The sequence below is a fragment of the Acipenser ruthenus genome, unplaced genomic scaffold (genome assembly GCF_902713425.1).
Source record: "Acipenser ruthenus unplaced genomic scaffold, fAciRut3.2 maternal haplotype, whole genome shotgun sequence".
NCBI classification, from domain to species: domain Eukaryota; kingdom Metazoa; phylum Chordata; class Actinopteri; order Acipenseriformes; family Acipenseridae; genus Acipenser; species Acipenser ruthenus.
In genome coordinates, this window is record NW_026707953.1 from 111,404 (window position 1) to 136,041 (window position 24,638).

At 43.2% G+C, this 24,638-nt stretch overlaps 1 protein-coding gene across 1 annotated transcript; it reads right to left on the reverse strand.

Annotated features, from left to right (window-relative positions):
• Nucleotides 1-15,283: 15,283 nt before the first annotated feature.
• LOC131728554 (uncharacterized) lies at nucleotides 15,284-24,370 on the reverse strand. Its single transcript, XM_059019567.1, has 3 exons — nucleotides 24,350-24,370; nucleotides 16,988-17,066; nucleotides 15,284-16,066 (listed from the first exon to the last, which is right to left on the reverse strand). The coding sequence occupies exons 1-3, from the start codon at nucleotides 24,368-24,370 to the stop codon at nucleotides 15,483-15,485; spliced, it is 684 nt and encodes a 227-aa protein (XP_058875550.1). The 3' UTR covers nucleotides 15,284-15,482.
• Between the last annotated feature and the right edge of the window lie 268 nt (nucleotides 24,371-24,638).

Sequence of the window (24,638 nt, forward strand, 5' to 3'; positions counted from 1 at the left end):
TGACCATTACAATCCAAATATGTATAAAACAATTATAATTATCAAATTCCAAATGTGTCAAACAGGGCCGAATCCTAACCACTAGACCACCAGGGAAGTTAAGAGGGGCCCTGCACGTCACGCTAGAAATGCATGTTAGCTGTCACGTGAAACGACTAGTCAGTTTGCAGGACCAGTCAGCACTAGGGTGATACTTTCACACGTGAGGCTCTGTGGCACAATGGATAGCACATTGGACTTCTAGTCAGACATTGAGAGGGGATTCAAAGGTTGTGGGTTCGAGTCCCATCGGAATCATGTTTTGGGGCTGCTGTAGGAATTAAAAGCATTTGTTGTTTTAAAGAACACCTATGGACAAATTGATAGCTTAAAAGCATGGTTCCACCGAGATTTGAACTCAGATCGCTGGATTCAAAGTCCAGAGTGCTAACCATGGAACCTCTCTGACATGCTCAACCTAATTAGAAAAATGAGCAAGATGGGCTGAATGGCCTCCTCTAGTTTGTAAACTTTCTTATGTTCTTATGTAACAGGCACCTCTGGGGTTCGAACCCAGTATCTCCTGTTTACTAGACAGGCGCTTTAACCATCTAAGCCTGTCGTCATGTTAAAGCTGGAGCAGAGAGTTTCAGTATGGTAATGTGTTTCCTACCAAACACAAATCTCCAAAACAAACTACCGTGCATTGCTGCAAATCAAACAAAATACGCATTTCCCACCTAAAACATTAGACATCTCCATTGATTTCACGTGTCCGATCGCACGCTTCACTTTCAAAATGACAAAAGTCAAATTCACTGGATTTTCTTTAAAAAAAAAAAAATAACCCTCAGTGAGGTCCCACCAACATTTGAACTCGAATCACTGGATTCAGAGTCCAGAGTGCTAACCTTTACACCATGGAATGACAGCGATGTCCTGCGGGGCGCATGGCTCATCGATCCTGCTGCTTCAAAGTGTCGAATCTTCCTGCTGACCCATAAAGCGCTTTTTTGGTAACAAAATATGACTTGTATTAACATTACATTGTGTCTATGTGGTGTGCATGGCTTAACCCTCCCCTCTCCCACTCTCACAAAGGTGATGTATACGTTTGTGAACCAGAAGCTTACACATTACATTATTCATGATTACATTATTCATTATTACATTATTCAGTAAACTGTGTGTGAAACATAATGTAAACATTAAGTTTGCACAAGTTAATGAATTGCACAAACATTGTAGGTCATCAGGTTTACAAATTGTGAACTTTAGGTTTTGTACAGTTTGCACAGCAGTGTAGTATGTAAACTTCAAGTAACCACAGTTCTAACCACCTGTAGTTACTGGCAAACTGAAAGTTTACTAGGATTTCCATATCAATCTTTACATTCTAAACATCTAGGCCTATATTTTCCACTGTGTGCAAATTGCAGGCAAATTGCCCATGCCATAGTAAATGTATGATGGAAAATCAAGCCCCTAGTGTTCATAATGGTTGGCCAGGAAATGTAAACTAATATTTTTATCTGGTGTGTATACGTTTTCTGCAAACCATAGGGGACCTGAAGTGGTAGAAGTGGGTTGCAAGCTAATATTCTGTCATACAAACATAACTACACAGTTCCTTTTTGTTGTCACTGAATTAATTTAATTAGTTTTGCAGAAAAATGAAGACAAACTGAGCAGTACATTTTATTTTAATGTTTTCAAAATGAATAAAAATTTAATTATTATTAATTAATTTCTTAGCAGACACCCTTATCCAGAGCAACTTACAACTGTATCAAGTTCTCTTTTTTTACATACAATCACCCATTTATACAGTTGGGTTTTTACTGGTGCAATCTAGGTAAAGTACCTTGCTCAAGGGTACAGCAACAGTGTCCCTCACCTGGGATTGAACCCACGACCCTCCGGTCAAGAGCCCTAACCACTACTCCACACAGCTGCCCTAATTACAACATAAATGTATTCCTTTTACAAAAAAAAAACATGTTATTAAAATACAATGTGTAAGTAAAGAAAGTAAAACTGTAAAGTTGTTTTACAGCTTCCAAGCCAGCAATACAATGAGCAAGGAACGGAGCACACAGCAACAGGATTTTTTAAACTTGTCAGGCAGTCATTTGGTTAAAGGAGGAAGAATATTTTTCAGTGTTTAAAATCTATTGTCACAGGGATGATGCCTGTCAAGTATTCACCAAAACCATTTTTTAAGAGAAGCAGTTATAAAGGTCAGAAAGCTATCTTGATGAATGAAGAAACACCATTTATAAAAAAAAAAAAAAAAAACTGAACTGCACTGACACAGGGATGATGCTTGTCAAGTTTGGAGTTAAACATAGAAATAGTTTTTCAACAAATGCGGTTTTAAATTAAAATGTACATCAAAATTTTGTTTTACAGACCATTTTGCCATTTGAATTCTACTGTCCCAAGATGATGCTTACCAGACATTCTGGCTTGGAAGCCTAATAATTGTAAGTACTCAAATGCTGAATGCTGAAGAATGAAAAGATTCACAGCATAATAAATGGGTGAGAACAAGATAACAATGAAATCAAATTAAGGCTTAAACCAAATCAAAACTTTGATCCACCCTCAATCCCAAATGACATATTTCAGGTGTGAGCTATGATCCAGTTAAATTCAGGAGGAAGTTCTGTGCACTCTGTTACCGAATATGACCCAATTTTTCTGGGCATTTGTTTGTGTCTTTTTAGCTTTGTGCGGTATTCTTTATCAAGAAGTTTCTTAGCCTCTTTGAATGCGTTAGACTCACATCGCCTTGGCCTTATGACCTTAACAGGAATCTTCTCTCCAGGACCAAAGGGGTCATCCTCTTCTCCAGACAAACTTAATCAAAGCATTTCAACTATCGATCAGGCAAATTAATACAATTTGTCTCACACAATGTGGAATATTAGGAATAGTCCTTGATACATTCAGCAAAACTTTAAAGATCTACATCAACAATTTTACAACTATGAAACTAATTTGTTTACTTCATAACATTTTACCTCATAATTTGACTAAACTGTTTGAATTCAAATCAGACAAAAAATAAAACTATATTCTTATCTTTTCAAAAGTCAATCACAGTTTCACCAACACATTTTCTTCATTGCAGCTATATATGGTACACCACTTGCATCTCTTTTTCCCTTTCTCCTCCGTGCCTCAAGCTGTCTTCTGTAGGTTTTCATTGCAGATAGAAAGTAGGAATGTATATTTACAACGTATATTTACATATGCATTTAGTATTTTACAAAACATATGTAGGCAGTAAATTTAATCTACATGTATTGACAATTATGCAATTCCACAATGATGCCTCTGTTACTGTTGAACTTAAAAAAATCATTTTTAAGTTTTAACCAACTAAGTTTTAAACATCAGATTATGTTTCAACATGTTGAATAACAAAAAGGAAAATGGGGCATAAGTGGAAAAAGGTGGAGTGAGCCCTGTTATTAATGATCACATTTAACAACAATACCTTCAGTGGACTCAAAAGGGCATTATGGGGGTTCCAGTCCAGGAATTTTGATTACAATAAAAAGCGAAAGCATTAAGGAAAAGCAACACGTTACCTTAATAATTAGTACAATGGTCATTAAGAGCACTTAATTTTGGATTAACTATAAAAAATGTTACCTCACTAAACTAATATGACAAAACGTTACTAAACATTTACCATTAATTTCATCCATTGAGGCATCTGACTTTCCTCCAAGGATATAATCCCTGATTTTGAGTGAGGTTTATATTCTTTTGACCTAAAATACTTTTTTTAAAAAAACAAAACAAACATAATTTTAGACCTACTGAATTAAACAGTGAAGCGCAATGTAAATTGGCTAGTGTGCTTGTGATTCTGCAGTTTCACAACAATCATTTTATTTCAGATACAAATCAAAGTATACAATATATTTGCAGACATAGGTATTGGCACCCCGTATAGTTAATTCAAAAGAAAAATCAATTTGTATTACACTTAATAAATTATGGAATAACATTATTTCAGATAAGGGGTGCCAACACATACGTTTGAACAAAGAAGACTACGCGGTGATCTGATTCAAACATTCAAAAATCCTAAAAGGTATAGTAGACCCAGGGGACTTTTTTGACCTGAAAAAAGAAACAAGGACCAGGGGTCACAAATGGAGATTAGATAAAGGGGCATACAGAAAATAGGAGACAGTTTTTTTACACAGAGAATATAATGTTGTTGAAGCTGACACCATGGGATCCTTCAAGAAACTGCTTGATGAGATTCTGGGATCAATAAGCTACTAACAACCAAACGAACAAGATGGGCTGTATGGCCTCCTCTCGTTTGTAAACTTTCTTATGTTCTTATGTTCTTATGTTTGCAACTGTATGCATAGTGACAAAAAATTAAATCTCTTAGCAATGCTTATATAGTAAGTATGGTTTACAACTGTTAAGAACAAATCAGCATGACTGCCCAAAATGTGCAGAAATATAGATCACTTAACATTTGGAAATCCAGATGCTGTACATGTTAGTTATTATGAGAAAAAAATAAATCCTAGTGTCAGGTGATCACAATGATAACGCTTAAATATTATTTTAAAATACTGCTAAAATTTCTGTAAAAAACAACATACTCTTCATTGTGTTCCAGGGATCCAGACATTCATTATCTGTGGTATAGTGATTATAAGCTCTATGTACAAGATTCTGAGAGAAAAACAAAATTCAAAAGCAGAAGCAGTATTAGCTTATTATTAGAATTAATCCATCCATCCATTATCATTAACCGCTTAATCCTTTACAGGGTTGCGGTGAGACGGAGCCTAACCCAGCAGACACAGGGCAGGACTACACCCTGGACAGGACGCCAGTCCATTGCAGGCCACCTCACTCACTCGGCAATTTAAAGTGACCAATCAACCTGAACAGCATGGCTTTAAACTGTGAGAGAAAACACACACAAACATGGGGAGAACATGCAAACTCCACACAGACAGACCCCCTAGACCAGATTTGAACCTAGGACCCTGGCACTGTGAGGCAGCAGCACTAACCACTACGCCACCGTGCCGCCCTGTACAGAAAACCCTCCAACAGAATACAAGCAAAATTAAAAACAGAAGTGTTCCCTGACCTGGGAATCAATCGCTAACCACTACGCCACCGTGCCGCCCTGTTAGTATTAATATTATTTTAATATTTGATAAACCCTGTAATTCATCTTGGATAAAAGCATCTGACAAATACATGTATTGCTGCTTTGATAGAAGAATTGCAGGAAGGACGGATGCCAGGATTTCATCTGAAGTCAAATAAATTGGTGTCTGTCACAACATTTCACCTTGCACTGTTGCTGATAGCTTGTGATATTTCAACTTGCCAAAACTTGTGTGGGTTTCTGGGTCACGCAGCAAACCGTGGATGTTCCAAATGCTGGAAAAAGCTTTTTCTGGACAGACTGGTAAGAAAGTCTACAGTGGTTTTAATAAAAATGAATGGCCTGAAAGGACACAGAGCACTCACATGAAGTGGGCTGAAGAAATACTGAATGCAACAACAGTGGCAGATGAAGAATGTTTGGAAAGACAGTATGGTGTGAGATATTAAGCATTGTTAGAACTTCCTAATATAGACATAGTAAAAATGCATATAGTTGACCCAATGCACAATTTATTCCTTGGAACAGCCAAACGTGTCATGGACATTTGAAAAGAACAGGGTGTATTGACTGATTTTGATTTAACATCCAGCAATGACCAATAGATTTTGGTAATATTCCTCATAAAATATACTGAGGGTTTGCAGGGTTTACTGCAGATCAATGGAAAAATTGGACAATATTGTTTTAAATACCTTGCTTCAAAAGAGTGCTTCCAAATGTGCATTTGAATGTTTGGAGATTGTTTAACAAATATTATCCCCTCCCACCAACTCAACACAACACGACCATCATGACAGTAAAAATAGACATAATGAAGCGTTCTTACCTTTATATAAGTTAGTGATCAGTATCAAATATCATGACTTTCTTCCTATGCATCGGGACGCATTTGCTAGGAAATCGGGATTGTCCCGACCATATAGGGAGAGACACACACATAGGGAGAGACACACACACACGCACACGCACACACACACACAGTGAGGATCAAAACACTTCCATCAAAACCAAACTAACACACTCAGTTGTGACACACACACTCACTTGTGGTACACAAACTGCCCTGCGGCTCCAACTGTGTGGCACGTATGACAAATACGTAATTTAAAAATGTTACATATTTAACATTATTTTGCATTTCAGGAGGTGTTCTTGTTTTGGGAAGCACTACTGTATGGACAGCAGGTATACAAGCGATTTTCCAAATGTTAAAGCATGAGTTTCAGTCATGGAAAAAATTGAGCTCGCTGCTGCGATGGTTCACATCAATCACATGATGTACTTGGAAAGTGTTGCTTATACAGTATTATTATTTAGTATTATGTGCTTTGTTGTTTCATTTATTTTTACATACAGTACTTTTTATAATTAGGACAGAAAACGAACAGGAGACTGGTTATCATCATGCATGTGTTTCAATTACAAGTTTGGGAAGAAACAGTACATTAATTAGTTAAAAACTAAAGCGTTAACATCTTTGCTAAACCGTGGTAAATACGTGTAGTTCAATACCAACCAAGATAGCTATTGTAAGAAAGAGAGATCATACAGTATATGTAGGCTACTGTAGATCAGCATGATTTTAAAAATGGTACATTCCTGTAATGCAACAACCATGTAAGTCATAACGAGCAACGTTTTTCGTTTCTGTATTTGTCCTATCATGAGGATTTGACAGGGTCCTTTTTTAACATAGTACAAATCTTATCCCTTAGTAATACTATAATGATTTCCATTAAACGAGAGTAGATGTTAAAACTTCATGTTGATTTGAACTCGGCTCTCGCCAAGATAAGCACCAACTAAGACATAGCTTTACAGTAAACTAATGTGATCCATGTGTGTCACCATCCATTTGCGCTTCCTTCCATATAATGATGTAGATATCCTTCTGTCTGGTGTTGATGGCTGAAGTGTAATGCTGGCACCAGGGATCAGCTTATTTGCCTCCCTGGCGCATCAGCAAACACAACAGTCGTGATGCTGGCTCCAGGGATCAACCCCAGTGCGGTCTCCCCAGCGCATCAGCATGACAACCGTCAGGATTGAGCTAAGTAGGGTACATCTCTGGGGTTTTCAAGTGGGCACCTTCCATCCTCTGTGTTTCATCGACTAGCCCACGACACCTCAAGAGGGCTTGACGGTGATTCTGGTGTCCCTGCATCACCCCCCTCCGTCCCCCACTCAACTCAGACCAGTTTACTTACCCGTACATCAGCGTTTCTTTCTTTCTATTGTGCTTGAGATCCCCAGCCAGAATCTTTCCATCTCAACCACAGCCAGTTGCTGCTCCTCTCTGCTGCTTCAGATAAGTTCTTCACTGTGCGACGCAACTCTTGGCCACTGAATCCAACGTCTCTGAGAAACCGGGTTGTAGAGTGTGCCACAAATCCTCGATAACCCACTTCCACTGGGTAAACCCGGACTCTCCATCCTCGCTGTTCCGCTTCAGTGGCTAGTGTCGTGGAAATTCTAATAAAGGAAGAGAGACTGCGAGTTCCAAACACACAGGCCTTTATTTCTTAAGTTTGCAAACTGAGAACACTCTCAGCACACAGGGTGCTAGATAATCATCGAGCAGTGTTCCAACATACAGAGTTAGATCAGTTTCTTATATACCTTAAAATTGTCAGCAAGGCAGAGGGTTAGCCAATGATGATTCAGGTATTAGCATATAAGAGAAAACTTATAACTATGCATACTTGGCATAAAACTAAGCAAGCAGATAAAAAGGATGGGTGGTTTGGGTATACGTGCAAAAAGACACGTCTGGCTCATCCTTTTTTCTCACAGCCGCAGCTGCAGTGTAGGCATCTTGCGGTTCCTTATCTTTAGCAAAGCATACAAGGTTATGTGAGCAAGGTTATGGGAGAACAAAATGCCAGTACATTATGTCGAGTCAGTTCTATTTTCTGTAACATTTCTATAACAGTCCCTCCCTTTTGAGACTTTGTCTCAACCTTATTCAGAAAATGGATTCAAACACACACAATAGTACAAGTTAAAACGAGATTTACAAAGTTTAACATGTGGTATAATAATGATTTCCATTACACGAGAGTAGATGTTAAAACTTCATGCTGATTTGAACTCGGCTCTCGCCAAGATAAGCACCAACTAAGACGTAACTTTACAGTAAACTAATGTGATCCATATGCGTCTCCATCCATTTACGTTTCCTTCCATATGATGATGTAGATATCCTTCTGTCTGGTGTTAATGGCTGAAGTGTAATGCTGGCTCCAGGGATCAGCTTATTTTGCCTCCCTGGCGCATCAGCACACACAACGGCTGCGATGCTGGCTCCGGGGATCAACCAAAGTGCGGCCTCCCCAGCGCATCAGCATGACAACCGTCTGTATTGAGCTAAGTAGGGTACATCTCTGGGGTTTTCAAGTGGGCACCTTCCATCCTCAGTGTTTCGTCGACTAGCCCACGACACCTCAAGAGGGCTTGACGGTGATTCTGGCGTCCCAGCATCACCCCCCTCCGTCCCCCACTCAACTCAGCCCAGCTTACTTACCTGTCCCCAGCCAGAATCTTTCCGTCTCAACCACAGCCAGTTGCTGCTCCTCTCTGCTGCTTCAGATAAGTTCTTCACTGTGCGACGCAACTCTTGGCCACTGAATCCGACGTCTCTGAGAAACCGGGTTGTAGAGTGTGCCACAAATCCTCGACAACCCACTTCCACTGGGTAAACCCGAACTCTCCATCCTCGCTGTTCCGCTTCAGTGGCTAGTTGAGCATACCGCAGTTTCTTCCTCTCATACGCCTCATCTACAGCGTCCTCCCATGGCACTGTTAACTCTACCAGGTGAACAAGGCGTGCTGATCCAGACCACAAGACAATATCTGGTCGAAGGTTAGTGGTGGCAATCTCAGGTGGAAAAATAAGCCGTTGACCAACATCTGCCAGCATATTCCAGTCTCTAGCAGCTTCCAGTTGTCCTGGGCGAGGATTGGTTTTAACACCTTTTCTTGGTGGTTGCTCTCCTGGGCGGAGGAATGTTGTCTTTTGTGTGTAATGTTTTGATGGAACAGGTGGCAACTTATTGGTCATGTTACGCTTGTCTTCCAATGCTAAGGCCAAACATCGCAGCACCTGGTCATGGCGCCAAGTAAACCGTCCTTGGCTAAGAGCCACCTTACATCCTGTCAAAATGTGCCTTAATGTTGCAGGTGATGAACACAAAGGACATGAGGGATCCTCTCCTACCCAGAGGTTTAGGTTCTGTGGTGATGGGAGAACATCATATGTTGACCTGATGAGGAAACTGATCCTGCTCTGTTCCATTGACCATAGGTCTTGCCAGCCAATCTTGCGTTGTTCCACACTCTCCCATCTCATCCATTCTCCCTGTTTGGCCTGGGAAATGGCCTTTATACACCTCATCCTCTCCTCCTGCTTTTGCACCTCGTTGACTACCAGCTTCCTTCTTTGAGCTGGGGCCGCCTTGTGCCATGTAGGAGGAGTTGAACTGAAACCAAGACCCCCTCTTCCATGCTGAACTTGCCCCATGATATCACCAATTCGAAGGGCAGCCTTTGCATCTTCCACAGCTTTCTTTGCCGCCCACTTTCTTCCAGTTTTCAACACAGGTGCTGCCTCCCTTACGCATTTATCGCGTGACTCTACTAATGTCATTTCCAGTCTGACCTTGGCGCACTTAAACTCCTCGGTTAGAGCAGAGACTGGTAGCTGCAGTATTCCTTTACCATAAAGTCCCACTCTGCTGAGGCAGCGTGGAACTCCCAACCATTTCCTGATGTATGAACTGATTAAAGCTTCCAGCTTCTCTACTGTTGTCAAAGAAACCTCGTACACAGTCAGTGGCCACAGCAACCTCGGCAGTAGACCAAACTGAAAGCACCAGAGTTTTAGTTTACCTATGAACAAAGTGACGACCCAACGTATCCCGCTTGCAGATTTTCCCCACTATCTTAACTCATCAGGTCATCTGCCATTTTGTTGAAAGGGTCATCATTTGAATCATTACCCTGGTCATCATTAGTAAGCAGGGGCATGTTTAAAACAGTGTCAACAGTTTTAGTACATAACTTTTTCACGCAGGTTATGATAAGCAAAAACAACAACAATATCACTACATCATATATAAACCAGTGTCAGTAATGTTCAAAGTGTTCCGTACAGTATGGTTGAGCATTGCCCACCAACCATTGTCCGCATGTTTTCGATCATGTTCTACACTCCATGTGTGCAATGTTGTTTTTGTTCTGAGTTCTGTGCGATTTTCAGCGTAGCTGTGGTTTGTAGTATCTGGCTCTTTTTTATTATCTTTTAGTTCAGTTAAGAGCCAGATGAGAAACAGTTAATATGCTGCCAAGAAAAATAACAGTCAGGACTCTGGGGGTCCAAAGCTGACTGTCCCAAGGCCATCCGAGCTGTCTACGTTGTTCCAGGGGGCGATACATCTCCCTTCGGGCTATAGGGCACTTTTCTGCAATGGCTGGCGTGGATACAGGTTGATCGTTCAGCGACTTTCACCGCTGTCTGCGTTGTCAGGAGCACCTGGAACGGACCTGTCCAGAGTTGTTGATGCCAATGCTTCCGGCGGAGGTCTTTGATGATCACCCAGTCCCCTGGCAGGAGCTTGTGGAGCCTTCGGTTCCTTCGGTTCGGGTAGGGCAGCTTTTACCCTGGGAAAAATAGACTTCAGAACATTGTTAAGAGCAGCACAATATTTTACCATTTCATCCTCACATCCCATTAGGGTGAGCCTATTTTGAGGAAAAGGTGTGTTCAGCATCCGCATTGGGCGTCCCGTTAATACTTCATGAGGTGCTAGCCCTGTAGTACTGTGCGTGCGTCCACGCATGTACATCAGGGCCAATGGCAATACTGTAACCCAGGAGAGCCCTGTTTCAGCCATGAGCTTAGTTAGTTTAGTTTTTATTGTTTGGTTCGCTCTCTCCACCAAGCCTCCGCTTGCGGGGTGGTAGCTACAGTGTGTGCGTAAATCAATTTGTAGGCTTTCAGAAATGTTCTGTACCACACTGTTCACAAAATGAGAACCATTGTCAGATGTCAATTTAGATGGCAGACCCCATCGGGGTATAATCTCTCTCATCAGGCTTTTTACTACTGCCATAGCTGTGGCATGTCTGCAGGGGAATGCTTCAATCCATTTAGAAAAAGCATCAATTATTACAAGGCAGTACTTGTAACCTTGGCAAGGTGTTAATTCAATAAAATCCATCATGACATGTTCAAGGGGCCCTCCGGCCTCGGATGAGCTGATACGGACATGGGCGTGCTGCGGCCTACATTGTTGGTCATACAAATCACACATTTAGCACAAAATTGGTTAGCATATGTAGAAAAACCTGGAGCAAACCAAAAATTGTTAACAACATTCACCACCCCTCCCTTTGACACATGGTCTTGGCCGTGTGCCAACTTAGCTACATAAAGGAAACATGAACGGGGAAGGGCAGGCAACCCAGTGGGTCCTCGCCAAATCTTATGAGTAGAATCATAAGAGCATTTGTTTTTCCACAGAGCTATCTCGGCAGGTCCCACACTGTGTTGTAAGTCAGCTACGTCCTGTAAAGAAAATACAGATTCAGTTAAGGCAGGTAATGACATCATTTGGAGCACAGGGGCCTAAGTTGATGCGGCCGCTGCTTTAGCAGCAGCATCTGCAACAGCATTCCCTTGAGAGACAGGATCAGAAGCGTTAGTGTGTGCCTGGCATTTACATACAGCAGCGTTCAATAGGGGCACATCAGTAAGATTGGGTCGTGGCTTGCAGACCTGTTCTACTAAGGTGGTGCAATCGTGAGGCTCTCCATTCTGAGGCTCTCCATCGTGAGGCTCTCCATCGGCTTCTGTAGGAAGAAGTGTAGAAGGGTTAAGCACAGTACAGCATTTTAGCACAACATGTGACATGGTCATTAATACATTCTGGTAATGTAATAGACGAGCTGGAGTCAGATGTGCTATCTTGGCCTGTGAAATGAGAGCATGTACTGCATGAGGAACATGTACAGTTAGAGGGCTGTGGTGGGTTATGGAAGGAAGTGACGGAGACAGGCAGCCAGTGAGGTACAACCTGCGCACCAGCAAGGCAGGGCTGGGCAGGGTTTTATTAATATCCCGTATTGCACAAACAAAAATAAGAAACCCCCTTGAATACTAGCAATAGTAATCAAGGGTTGAAATAAAAACAGTAAATAGAACAGTCCCGCACTACACAGAGACGCAAAAGTTAAAACAAAACATTCACTTGGTTCATCCACGCGGAGGCAACCGGTGTCCTCCAGCTGCTGCCCCAGCTCCCTCCTGAGGCTTCACAAACACAAAGGCACAGAAGGAGCTGTGCTGCAAATCCGCCCAGGTATCCAAAGGGGTAGGGAAAGCAAGGGAAAACAAATGCACAGCTCTTCAAGGATCTGCAAACACAGGACTTCAGTGGTTGAAAAGAAATAAATGAAAAACAAACAAACCAGCACGTCTCTTGCAGGTGTTAATCCAGCACAGTCAAAAAAACAAATGGCAGAACCCCACAGCCTAAATAGTGCCGAGTCCCACCCCAACAATCAAACGCAGCACAGCTGATTGCAATAATGGGGCTCAACCATGAGGTCCTGCCCCAAGTTAAGATGGCCGCCCCCACTGCGGCTTCTGCCCCAACCATTACTCAGCCTTTCTCCTCTGTCTCGGCCCTCTGTGCACAGCGCTGCCAGTAGTCGGGAGGGTGAATTACAAGAGGGACTCCTTTCACTCCTGTCACAAGGGCACATTGCAACTAGGTCAGCACTAGCCAGCACAGCTTCAGTGGCGGCGGCCACCGCTCTCAAGCAACAGACTAGCCCTCGGGCTACGTTATGAAGGCGCTTAGAGTAAAAAGCCACAGGACGTTGTTTTCCCCCATGCTCTTGTGTCAGTACTGCCGACATGAATCCTCCCTTTTCACAAACAAACAGGTTAAAAGGTTTAGAGTGATCGGGTAACCCAAGACAGGGCGGAGAGGACAAGAGTTGTTTGAGTTTTTTTTTGAGGGCAGTTAGTCCGTCAGGAGTCCAGTCAATTGTGTCTTTCATAGTCATCTTATGGCCATGTATCAAGTCAGCTAGGGGCTGAGTTACTGCAGCGTAATCTGGAATCCAAGCTCTACAGTAGCCAGCCATACCTAGCAACGTCATCATGTGTTTTTTTTTTTTTTTGTGGCAGGCTGGGGCAGTGTCAGAATTGCAGTGACATGCTCCAGGCCCAATTTCCTGCCTTCCGGTGTAATATCGTGTCCCAAGTATTTTACAGATGGTGACACGAGCTGCAGCTTTTTTTTTTTATACCTTATGGCCATTACAAGCTAGGTACTCTAAAAGAGCTCTTGTATCAGTTTCGCACGCGTGCTGAGTTTCAGAACATAAAAGCAAATCATCCACATACTGGATGAGTTTGCTTCCACCAGGGGGAACAGCTGACAAAACAGTAACTGGGTTTGGCACAATAGGGGCCCTTGCATGTATCGCGTCATTTACTAACCTGAGGTCTTGGACAAATCGCCATTCTCCCGAGGCTTTGCGGACCGGGAGAATCGGGGTGCTGCAAGGCGAGTCTGGGCAGGGCACGATAGCTCCTTTAGAGACCAAAGATGCATGCACAGGAGCAATGCCTTCCTGTGCTTCCTTGCTGAGAGGATACTGGGCGCAGCTAGGCCGGTGTGTGCTTTTTGGTGTGACTGTTAGGGGCTCTGCCCCTTTCATAAGGCCAATATCATACTTATCTTTTGCCCATAGAGAATCGGGGAGGCCGATCAGCAAGGGTGAAAACGTGCCTCCCAGTGCCTCCTCAAGGGGCGCATCTCGGTTCTCTGCCCCATGGATTCCCCGTTGGACAGGCGTGACCCAAAAGAAAGGAGCGCAAACAGCGCGAGCACTGGGGGAGAATTTGAACCCATCTTCACTTTGCCAGTCAGTCACCTGCAACACAGAATTAAGCCAGACACCAGTATCTTTCCACTCTACATCATCGGTTTTTGCTATGCTTATATGTGGCACAGAGTCAGTTGTGTGGTAAAGTAAAAACTGATCGCTATTTAGTTTAATGGCTGCAACACAAAAGCGTAAACCGATATACAAGGCGCTGCACGTGATTGTTTCGTTAGATGGAGGTTGTGCTAACCACTCTCTCTCAAATTCATAATCTCTTGATAAAGGTGAGTACAGGGCAGTGCAATGTAAGGCATAAGGTGATATAAACCCAGTTTCATGACCCCAATGTTGTCGAGCCAATTTAAATAATTCCTCAATTTATTCACCTCCGTTTTGTATATCCCATGAATAGAACCAACTACGGGTCTCAATCATTTGGGCCATCACCAAGGGACACGAGACGGTAACTCTGCTTTGTTCACATTTCATTTCACAATTGAATTTACATAGTAGATCTCGTCCCGCTAGGTTGCAAGGGCAGCATTCTGAGAAAATAAACCGATGCATAAACATTTTCCCTTCATATTGTACGGGTAAAGGCATCATCATTTTCTCCATCAATACTACTCCCGAGGCTCCCACTGTTTTTACTGATTCATTTGATATCATTGGGTTATGCATAGTTCTAGCATTTATGACAAACATTGCAGCACTAGTATCAATTAAGAATTCAAATGACTCACCATTCACGAAGTGATCAACGGTGGGGGCTTCTTGTGGTTTAGAAAAAGTTAGCACGTACTGCTTGTTCGCTGTTTTGGTGTCAGCTGTCCCTGCCTCGTTTCATTCTGGTTTCGGTTTGTATAGTGATACTTGCGGTGGGGGAGCGCTCTGCCAGTTACTCTCGTTGGTTTGTTGTTGTTGCTGCTGCTGTCTCTGACACTCTCTAGCAAAATGTCCTTCCTGGCCACAATTATAGCAACTAGTGTCTTTATCCTGGTTGTGGAAGTTTCTGTTGCCACCGCCTCCGCTTCCCCCTACCCCCCGTCCCATGTCCGCCCCGTCCGCGTTGGTATCCGCCTCGGGTTGGTCCTTTGCCCTGATAATAAGCCAGCTGAGCTGCTTGCAATTTAACTCCTTCTTTTTCAGCTTTTGTCTTTTGATTTGTCTGTTGTTGTCTTTCAGCGTGCTTGCAATGTAATGAGGGGAGCCGTCTCCCATCCAATGCATGTCATCCTTACCTGTTTATTCAGGGCAGGTACGAGTCAGTTTATTATGGCTGCTTTTAAAAGACTGTTGTATTCATCGGTGCCTGGTCGGAGTCCGCTGTGTTTGCGAAAGCACGTCTCCAATCTTTGTCTATATTCCTCTAGAGACTCTTTGGAGTGCTGTGTGCTCTATGTATAGCATCCCAATCGGTCTTAGCAGGGTATTGTCATTTCAATCTGTCCAGCAACTGTTCAAACTGCGGTTGATATTCTCCATCCCCTGCCGGTTTCCACGTCAGATTTTCGTCAAAAGTATCTTCGATGTCCTCCCAGCGAAGCTTTAATTTGCATCGCATAATGTGCCGTATTTCAGCGGCAGAGGGTTTGTATTGACGCACAAGACGGGTCATCTGCTCGCTGAACTGAACTGCATCCTTAGTTGGGTCGGGCAAGTCTTTAGCAATGTCTTTAATCTCATCTTGTCTCCAGGTGCGCTGAATCAGGACCTCTGGCAGCCAGTACGCTGTCAGGGGGGCCATGATAATGGCGTTGTTCAGATTGCCTTTTGGTCCCAACCGTGTAGTGAGCGTGCTGGAAGATCCTGATGTCTCAGGGGATTCTGGCGATGATAAGAAGCTCAGTCCAGGGGGCGACCAAGGGGACCAAGTCCACCGGGAACCGCCTTGGAAACCTGTCGGGTTGCTTGGGGTGGATATCAGAGGCGGAAGTGCGGGCAGCGGACTCTCTGCTGTGGGCGGAGGCTGTTGATGGACCTGGACGGGCCGGTCGGGCCGAGGAGCAGGAGCAGGGGCTGTGGAAACAGGAACACAATACGGGGGGGGGGGGGGGGCAGTCCCTTTCCTCATCGTAATCTCTGTTTCTCTGTCTTTTTTTTCTTTTTTTCACTTCCTCAGTACTATCTTTCTGACTTGCTTTTACCGTTATGCTTTTAGCCTGCAATGCTGTTTGTCTTTCTGCTTCTCGTTCCCATTTCCTATAACCATCCCAGTCTTTTTCTCTTTCTTTGTCTTCTCAAACTCGAACTTTTCTCTACATTCTTGTAACTTCCTTTCACTCTGGGTTGCTTTTAGTGGAAAATCAGCTATTTTATGCCACAGAACAACCTGGTCTACAACACCGCGACCCCATTTATCAGCCATCGTTCGTCCCGGTCCAACCAGTGTGTCCGGGAGACAGACCTCCTTTTTACTATTACTTGACCTCATTGTAATCAAACCCACACGCGCACACACACACAATTATCAGATAACACTCATTCACTCACTCATTCACATGGTTATCTGTCGTCCACACTATATCACTGCCTATTTTTATTTGCACCACCTGCACAGAAAAATAACTTTTCTTAATTGACCATCCAACAGTGCGCTTGGTATATTGATCAACTACACTAGTAGTATGACTTTTTTTTTTTTTAAACTGTGCATTTAATTTTTTCAATTATTATTTTTAGTTCAATATTTGGTATTTCATACGATATCTTTTTAACTAGTTTCATTTGTAATTACTTATTAGTATTATTCATAGATCAGTCGAATCACTTAATTTACCTGTTTCCGGATCAGGAACCACGTGGTCTCTTTTTTTTTGTCCTCTAGACAATAGAGTTCCCAGAACTCTTTCTGCGCAGCCCGTTCCCAGAACGGGTTTTATCAGGTTCCCAGAACCTTACCAATTGGTCTATTTTATGTATGAGGAAAACCAGTCTCACCCTTTGTCTTTGTTCGGTACGGCGTATCCGTCCACCGATGCTCCCAGCCGGGTTCAAGGCGGGTCCTTCTCCTCCGAAACTATTTCAGAGTGTGGTTCCCTGAGCCACTCCTAAGCAGCCCCCGTGCACGGTTAACCTCAAAGTCCCCGGGAACAATCGGAAAACGGAGCTAGCCGTCCCACCTGGGTCGCCAAGAATTGTCGTGGAAATTCTAATAAAGGAAGAGAGACTGCGAGTTCCAAACACACAGGCCTTTATTTATTAAGTTTACAAACTGAGAACACTCTCAGCACACAGGGTGCTAGATAATCATCGAGCAGTGTTCCAACATACAGAGTTAGATCTGTTTCTTATATACCTTAAAATTGTCAGCAAGGCAGAGGGTTAGCCAATGATGATTCAGGTATTAGCATATAAGAGAAAACTTATAACTATGCATACTTGGCATAAAACTAAGCAAGCAGATAAAAAGGATGGGTGGTTTGGGTATACGTGCAAAAAGACACGTCTGGCTCATCCTTTTTTCTCACAGCCGCAGCTGCAGTGTAGGCATCTTGCGGTTCCTTATCTTTAGCAAAGCATACAAGGTTATGTGAGCAAGGTTATGGGAGAACAAAATGCCAGTACATTATGTCGAGTCAGTCCTATTTTTCGAGTCAGTCCTATTTTCTGTAACATTTCTATAACACTAGTTGAGCATACCGCAGTTTCTTCCTGTCATACGCCTCATCTACAGCATCCTCCCATGGCACTGTTAACTCTACCAGATGAACAAGGCGTGCTGATCCAGACCACAAGACAATATCTGGTCAAAGGTTAGTGGTGGCAATCTCAGGTAGAAGAATAAGTCGTTGACCAACATCTGCCAGCATTTTCCAGTCTCTAGCAGCTTCCAGTTGTCCTGAGCGAGGATTGGTTTTAACACCTTTTCTTGGTGGTTGCTCTCCTGGGCGGAGGAATATTGTCTTTTGTGTGTAATGTTTTGATGGAACAGGTGGCAACTTATTGGTCATGTTACGCTTGTCTTCCAATGCTAAGGCCAAACATCGCAGCACCTGGTCATGGCGCCAAGTAAACCGTCCTTGGCTAAGAGCCACCTTACATCCTGTCAAAATGTGCCTTAATGTTGCAGGTGATGAACACAAAGGACATGAGGGATCCTCTCCTACCCAGAGGTTTAGGTTCTGTGGTGATGGGAGAACATCATATGTTGACCTGATGAGGAAACTGATCCTGCTCTGTTCCATTGACCATAGGTCTTGCCAGCCAATCTTGCGTTGTTCCACACTCTCCCATCTCATCCATTCTCCCTGCTTGGCCTGGGAAATGGCCTTTATACAACTCAACCTCTCCTCCTGCTTTTGCACCTTGTTGACTACCATCTTCCTCCATTGAGCTGGGGCTGCCTTGTGCCGTGTAGGAGGAGCTGAACTGAGACCAAGACCCCCTCTTCCATGCTGAACTTGCCCCATGATATCACCAATTCGAAGGGCAGCCTTTGCATCCTCCACAGCTTTCTTTGCCACCCACTTTCTTCCAGTTTTCAGCACATTATTCCTGCCATTATTCCAACTTCTAGGCATTGCCATGTAGTGCTGAATTCTGAAGTTGATAAACTAAATTGCAAATCTCCAAAGTAGGCTTTCACTAAATTTGTTATTGTCTTTGGTACACTGAAAAAATCAAATGCTGCCCAAAGAAGTTCATGTGGCACTGAACCATATGCATTAGCCAAAACCAGGAATGTCACATGGAGCTCCTTCCTCTCCTTTTTAGCTGATTGAATTTGTTGCCAGATCACATTGATGTGTTCTAAGCATCCTGTGAAACATGGAATGCCTGCTTTTTCTGCCAATGAAGCAGTTCTTTAATAGGTAAGTTGACAATCTCTGAGCAATAATGCTGAAGAAAATCTTGCCTTCTACGTTTAATAGGGAAATAGGGTGAAACTGGTGGTGATGAAGCCCTTGCTTTTTTCACAGCTTGCTCTACTTCTTTCCACTTAGGTGCACAGTCCTCCATTTGGTATTCTGGTGGAATGATAGGTGGGATGTCTGAAGGAATTGACATAGGCTCCTGCCTTTTTGAATCTGTATGGGTTTCCTCCAAATATCTCTCCAGCTCAACCTTAGATGCTTTTAGTGTGCCATTCTTCTCACTGGTGAATAACTTTACAAATTTGAATGGGTCTTTATAAAAGTTAGTTCTCATACGCTCCTTCTTTTTGTAGCGTTTCCGTAGGCGCTCAGCTCTGCGCAATGTTGCAAGCTTATCTTTTATGACCCTTTGTAAGAGATTGAGTCCCTCCTTCTGACTTTGTTCTGCTCTTCTCCATTGCTTCCTCAGCTGTCTCCTTTCTCTAAGTGTTCAATCTCCTGCTGCCGTCTAGACTTTCCAGGAATAGTTTGTAATTTTTCCTTCCTTTTTTCAACTCCAAACCTCTCGCTTCCATATGCGTAGATGATGTCCCCAAATTTATCCAGCTTCTTTTCAACTGTTCCACTTAACCTTTCCAATGCAAAGCAGAGATCTGTGTTTACTGTGTCTGTAGCAGGGTGATTGCCCTGCACGTGTGTTTAGTGTTGGTATAATTTCTATGGGGAAATGGGTTTATTGTGTGTTTTGGAGTTGATTTGTTTTATTACATTTATTGTTTACAGACGGGCGCTCGATTTAGACTTGCTGCCTGCTAGGCTTGGTTGAGGGGAAGTGCAGCAAGTGATTGGCTGTGCTGGACCTCAATCAGCAGGTGGGCAGGTCTTGACCGAGTGCCCGTCAGTGTAAAAACATCCGCGGGAGATGGTTCGAAGCGACTGTAACACCATGCCAGAGGGGAGCGGCGTATACTCGGGAGGAGAGGGTCCGCTCTGCAGGAACAACAGCTACGCAACCTTGAGACTGCAAGCGGTGCTTGTGAAGGCAATTCCCAGCCAAGGCCGTATGAAGCAGCAGGAGTCATTGTATGAATACCGGCTCATGAGTAGGTTAGTTAGGGGATTGTGATCAGGGTTTCCCCTGGGTTTCACTAGTGACTAATACTTTCTAAAAACATTAGTCACTCCAGATATTCAGTAGTCACTACTGGCGCACAGCTCAAGTCTTCAAGGGTGTTATGAATCCTGTTTTTATTTTATACCTTAAATCACTGTATTGACCAAAACAATTATTTAATTAAACCATTTTAATAATGCTCTACAGTTTAAATACATTGGTAATTTACAGTTGTAAAGTTTTAGAACATTAAAACTCAAGAACCAGATTTATTTGCCCTGAAAAGCTACATACAGACACAGAATGCATTATGAATTACTTATAACATGTATGTCTTTTTACAATAAAAAGAAAAAAAAAACATTGTTAGAATACTATATACAACCCATGGAAACAGAGTTTTGCAATAAGGCTGAAACTTTGCTGCTTGTTTTCTTTTTCTTTTATCTGACGCTTGTGAGCTTTGTTTGTTCTTTTTTTTCTGGTGTTCCAAATTCAAGTCTTCATTTTCTACAACTTGTTGTTCTGTTTGTTCTATTTCACTCTTGCTGAAAAAACGAGTGGATTTTCTTCTGCGACATTTTACAGTATTGGCTAACAGTTTTGTTTTTTAATTCGCGCGCACAAGTTTACTGCGATCATGTATTTATATTGATGATAAAGTTATAGAAAAGAAGGCAAAGAAAAGTTCACTATCCACGCATCTCTACAGCTCACCTCAATATGAAAACATATTACTGCACTGTAAACCCGAATAGTTAAACTCATTGAATAAATTAAGCATTGGAAACACAAAAGGTATAAAATAGTAGTACTGACACAAACGTTTTGGGTTCCCTTAACTTGCAACTCAGTTTTGATTTTGTAGCAATTATGTTTTTGATTCAAATTAACTATATGTGGGATTTTATGTAAAGAGAACTTCTGATATTAGATTTGCTGACACACAAATCTTTTCAGTTTGAGTTTATTAACGTGTGACGTCACAAACGTCATCGACGTTGGCACGGTCGAGAAAAATCATCTAAAACATGGCGGCTCTTCCTGGAGTGACTAATATTGTAGGTTAACTAAACATTTAATCTCTTCTGTCTGCGGCGGTGGAGAAATTGTATACGGTAAACTTTCGAATTACGATCAAGTCTGTATCGTTTGTTATAATTTTACGAATTTAACAGTTCATTTCTGCTCAGCTGTCAGCCCGCTAAATCAGCTTACTAGCCAGAAAGCTAGCTAGCTATCACAGTTGAGTTGAGAATGAATTGAATAAGTACCAGGATAGTTGTGTTGTGATGCAGATGCTAAAAATCTAAAATATTTCTGTTTTTATTTTAAACTAATCTATGTTTGAAATTTACGAAAGGCAATTTTCAAATGCAGGCTAGCCAATTGGGTGTATTTTTTGCATGACGTTGGACAAACGCGTCGGTGCGATTGGCTGGTTTGCCTGTTTGTCTCACTGCAATCCTGGACACTTGTTTTCCACACTTGACGAGCAGTGTACCCGCGGATAAGGTCTCGGGGAGTACGAATGTCGATTGCATTCGCTTCTCAACCGACTAATGATTCAATGATGTAAGCACTGTTTACATATATTTGCTATGTTTTAGACGCCTTCAGCTTTGTCAAGAGCTTTATTATTATTATTATTATTATTATTATTTGTTTATTTAGCAGACGCCTTTATCCAAAGCGACTTACAGAGACTAGGGTGTGTGAACTATGCATCAGCTGCAGAGTCACTTACAATTATGTCTCACCCAAAAGACGGAGCACAAGGAGGTTAAGTGACTTGCTCAGGGTCACACAATGAGTCAGTGGCTGAGGTGGGATTTGAACCGGGGACCTCCTGGTTATTATTATTATTATTATTATTATTATTATTATTTATTTCTTAGCAGACGCCCTTATCCAGGGCGACTTACAATCGCAAGCAAATACAAATACATTCAAGTGTTACAATACAAGTAATACAATAAGAGCAAGAAATACAATAACTTTTGTTCAAGTGTGACAAACCACAATTCAATAATACAGCAGATAATAGTGATAGTTACATCAGGATATGATTAAATAGTGATAGTTACATCAGGATATGATTAAATACAAAGTACTACAGGTTAAACACTTGGCAGATTACAATATTCTGAAGTACAGTATTAAATGCAGTAAAATAGGGGGCAGATAAGAGCAAAATAAAGCACATTTAAATGAAGGGTGATAGTGTCCCAGGATACAACAGAGGAGTTCTACAGGTGCTGTTTGAAGAGGTGAGTCTTAAGGAGGCGCCGGAATGTGGTCAGGGACTGGGCAGTCCTGACATCTGTAGGAAGGTCGTTCCACCACTGCGGAGCAAGGGTGGAGAAGGAGCGGGCTCGGGAGGCAGGGGAGCGTAGCGGAGGTAGAGCCAGTCTTCTAGTGCAGGCAGAGCGGAGAGGTCGAGTGGGGGTGTAGGGAGAGATGAGGGTCTGGAGGTAGCTGGGTGCAGTCTGATCAAGGCATCTGTAGGCTAGTACAAGAGTCTTGAACTGGATGCGAGCGGTGATCGGGAGCCAGTGGAGCGAGCAGAGTAGTGGAGTAGCGTGGGCGAAGCGAGGTAGAGAGAACACCAGGCGAGCAGCAGAGTTCTGGATGAGCTGGAGCGGACGGGTGGCGGATGCAGGGAGGCCAGCCAGGAGGGAGTTGCAGTAGTCTAGGCGGGAGAGTACCAGGGCCTGGACCAGGAGCTGGGTAGCATAGTTGGTGAGGAAGGGTCGGATTCTTCGGATGTTGCTCAGGAAGAATCTGCAAGTGCGTGCCAGAGTGGAGATGTGCTGGGAATAAGAGAGGCAGGGGTCCAGGGTGACTCCAAGGTTCTTAGCGGAGGAAGAGGGAGAGAGTGTGGTAGATTCCAGAGGAACAGAGATAGAGAGATCAGAGGAGGGGGAGGAGGAGGGAAAGAAAAGGAGGTCAGATTTAGAGAGGTTGAGTTTGAGGTGATGCGAGTGCATCCAGGAGGAAACAGCAGACAGACAGGTAGAGATACGGGAGGAGATGGTGGAGTCAGAGGTGGGGAAGGAGAGGAAAATCTGAGCATCATCAGCATAGAAATGGTATGAGAAACCATAGGATGCGATGAGGGGGCCCAGGGAGCGGGTGTAGAGAGAGAACAGGAGAGGACCCAAGACTGACCCTTGGGGGACTCCAGTTAAGAGAGGGTGAGGTGTGGAGGTTGCTCCACGCCAGGTTACCTGGTAAGTGCGGTTGGAGAGGTAGGAGGAGAACCAGGCCAGAGCAGTGCCAGAGATCCCCAGGTCAGCAAGAGATGATAGTAGAATAGAGTGATCAACAGTGTCAAAGGCAGCAGAGAGGTCGAGGAGAATTAGGACAGAGGAGAGAGAGGCAGCTCGGGCACACTTAAGTGAGTTGGTGACAGACAGGAGGGCGGTTTCAGTGGAGTGAGCAGAGCGGAAGCCAGATTGGAGAGGGTCAAGCAAAGAGTGGTTGGACAGGAAAGCAGAGAGCTGGCGGTGTACAGTCCGCTCGAGGGTTTTGGAGAGGAAGGGTAGGAGGGAGACAGGACGGTAGCTCTGGAGGGAGGTGGGGTCGAGGGTAGGTTTTTTGAGGAGGGGAGTGATAGAGGCTTTTTTGAAGGCAGAGGGAAAGATGCCAGAAAGTAGAGAGGTGTTGAGGATTGAGGAGATGAAGGGGAGTAGAGCAGGAGCAGCAGCTTGAAAGAGGTGAGTGGGGAGGGGGTCCAAGGCACACGTGGTGGGTTTGTGACCCTGGAGCAGGGAGGAGAGGTCAGAGTCTGAGAGGGGCAAGAATTCTGTGCAAACCTATGCTAACACGTTAAATGGCTAGCTATCTAACGCAACTAACTGGCAGCTTTCTAACATGTCTTCAGCTTTGGACTATGTAACGTTTACCAGGCCCACCGAGAGGACGGGAAAGATGGGGAAATTTCCCCGGGGCCCAACGCCCCGAAGGGGGGTCTGATGAAGGGAGAACTTATATATATATATATATATATATATATATATACACACACACACCACAGTATGAATTATTCTATTATTAAGATCTATAATTTCCTCAAAACAACGTGGTGCAGCAGTTTGTTAGAAAAATGGTGTCGTATAAAATAAATAAAGTACTTTCTTCAGCTGGTGGTAAACACAATTAGAGAATAATCGGTATCGCTTAAAATACAAATATATTCACCAATACAGGCTATTAGTTAAGAGCAGAGATGAGTGGTTTATTTTTGGCACAGGATAAATAAAAGTGTATAGCAACACCATTAATGTAGTTTATGCTAAAAACGTATGTTATTTGATGTTAAGTAAGCTTCAGATTAATGACTATTATACACGCGGTAGCGAGACATACCAGTCCTTCCCCGGGGCCCATGACGGCTCTCGGCGGCCCTGTCGTTTACTTATCAACCTGGGTAGCTAGCAAAATAATTCAAGCTTCCATTCGTTTCAAATAGGTTGCATGTAGCTATGGAAGCCATTCCTGCTAGCCTGTTAACTTTAGTAGCTAGCTAGCCTGCAAAAAGCCAGAAGAAACTTGTAATGTTGGATGGCCGTGCACGTTTTTGATGAAATCGCATGGTGGCGCCAGGTGCACAAAATGGTGGGTTAGAGTAGACCAGGTGGCTATGACAAGATAGGTC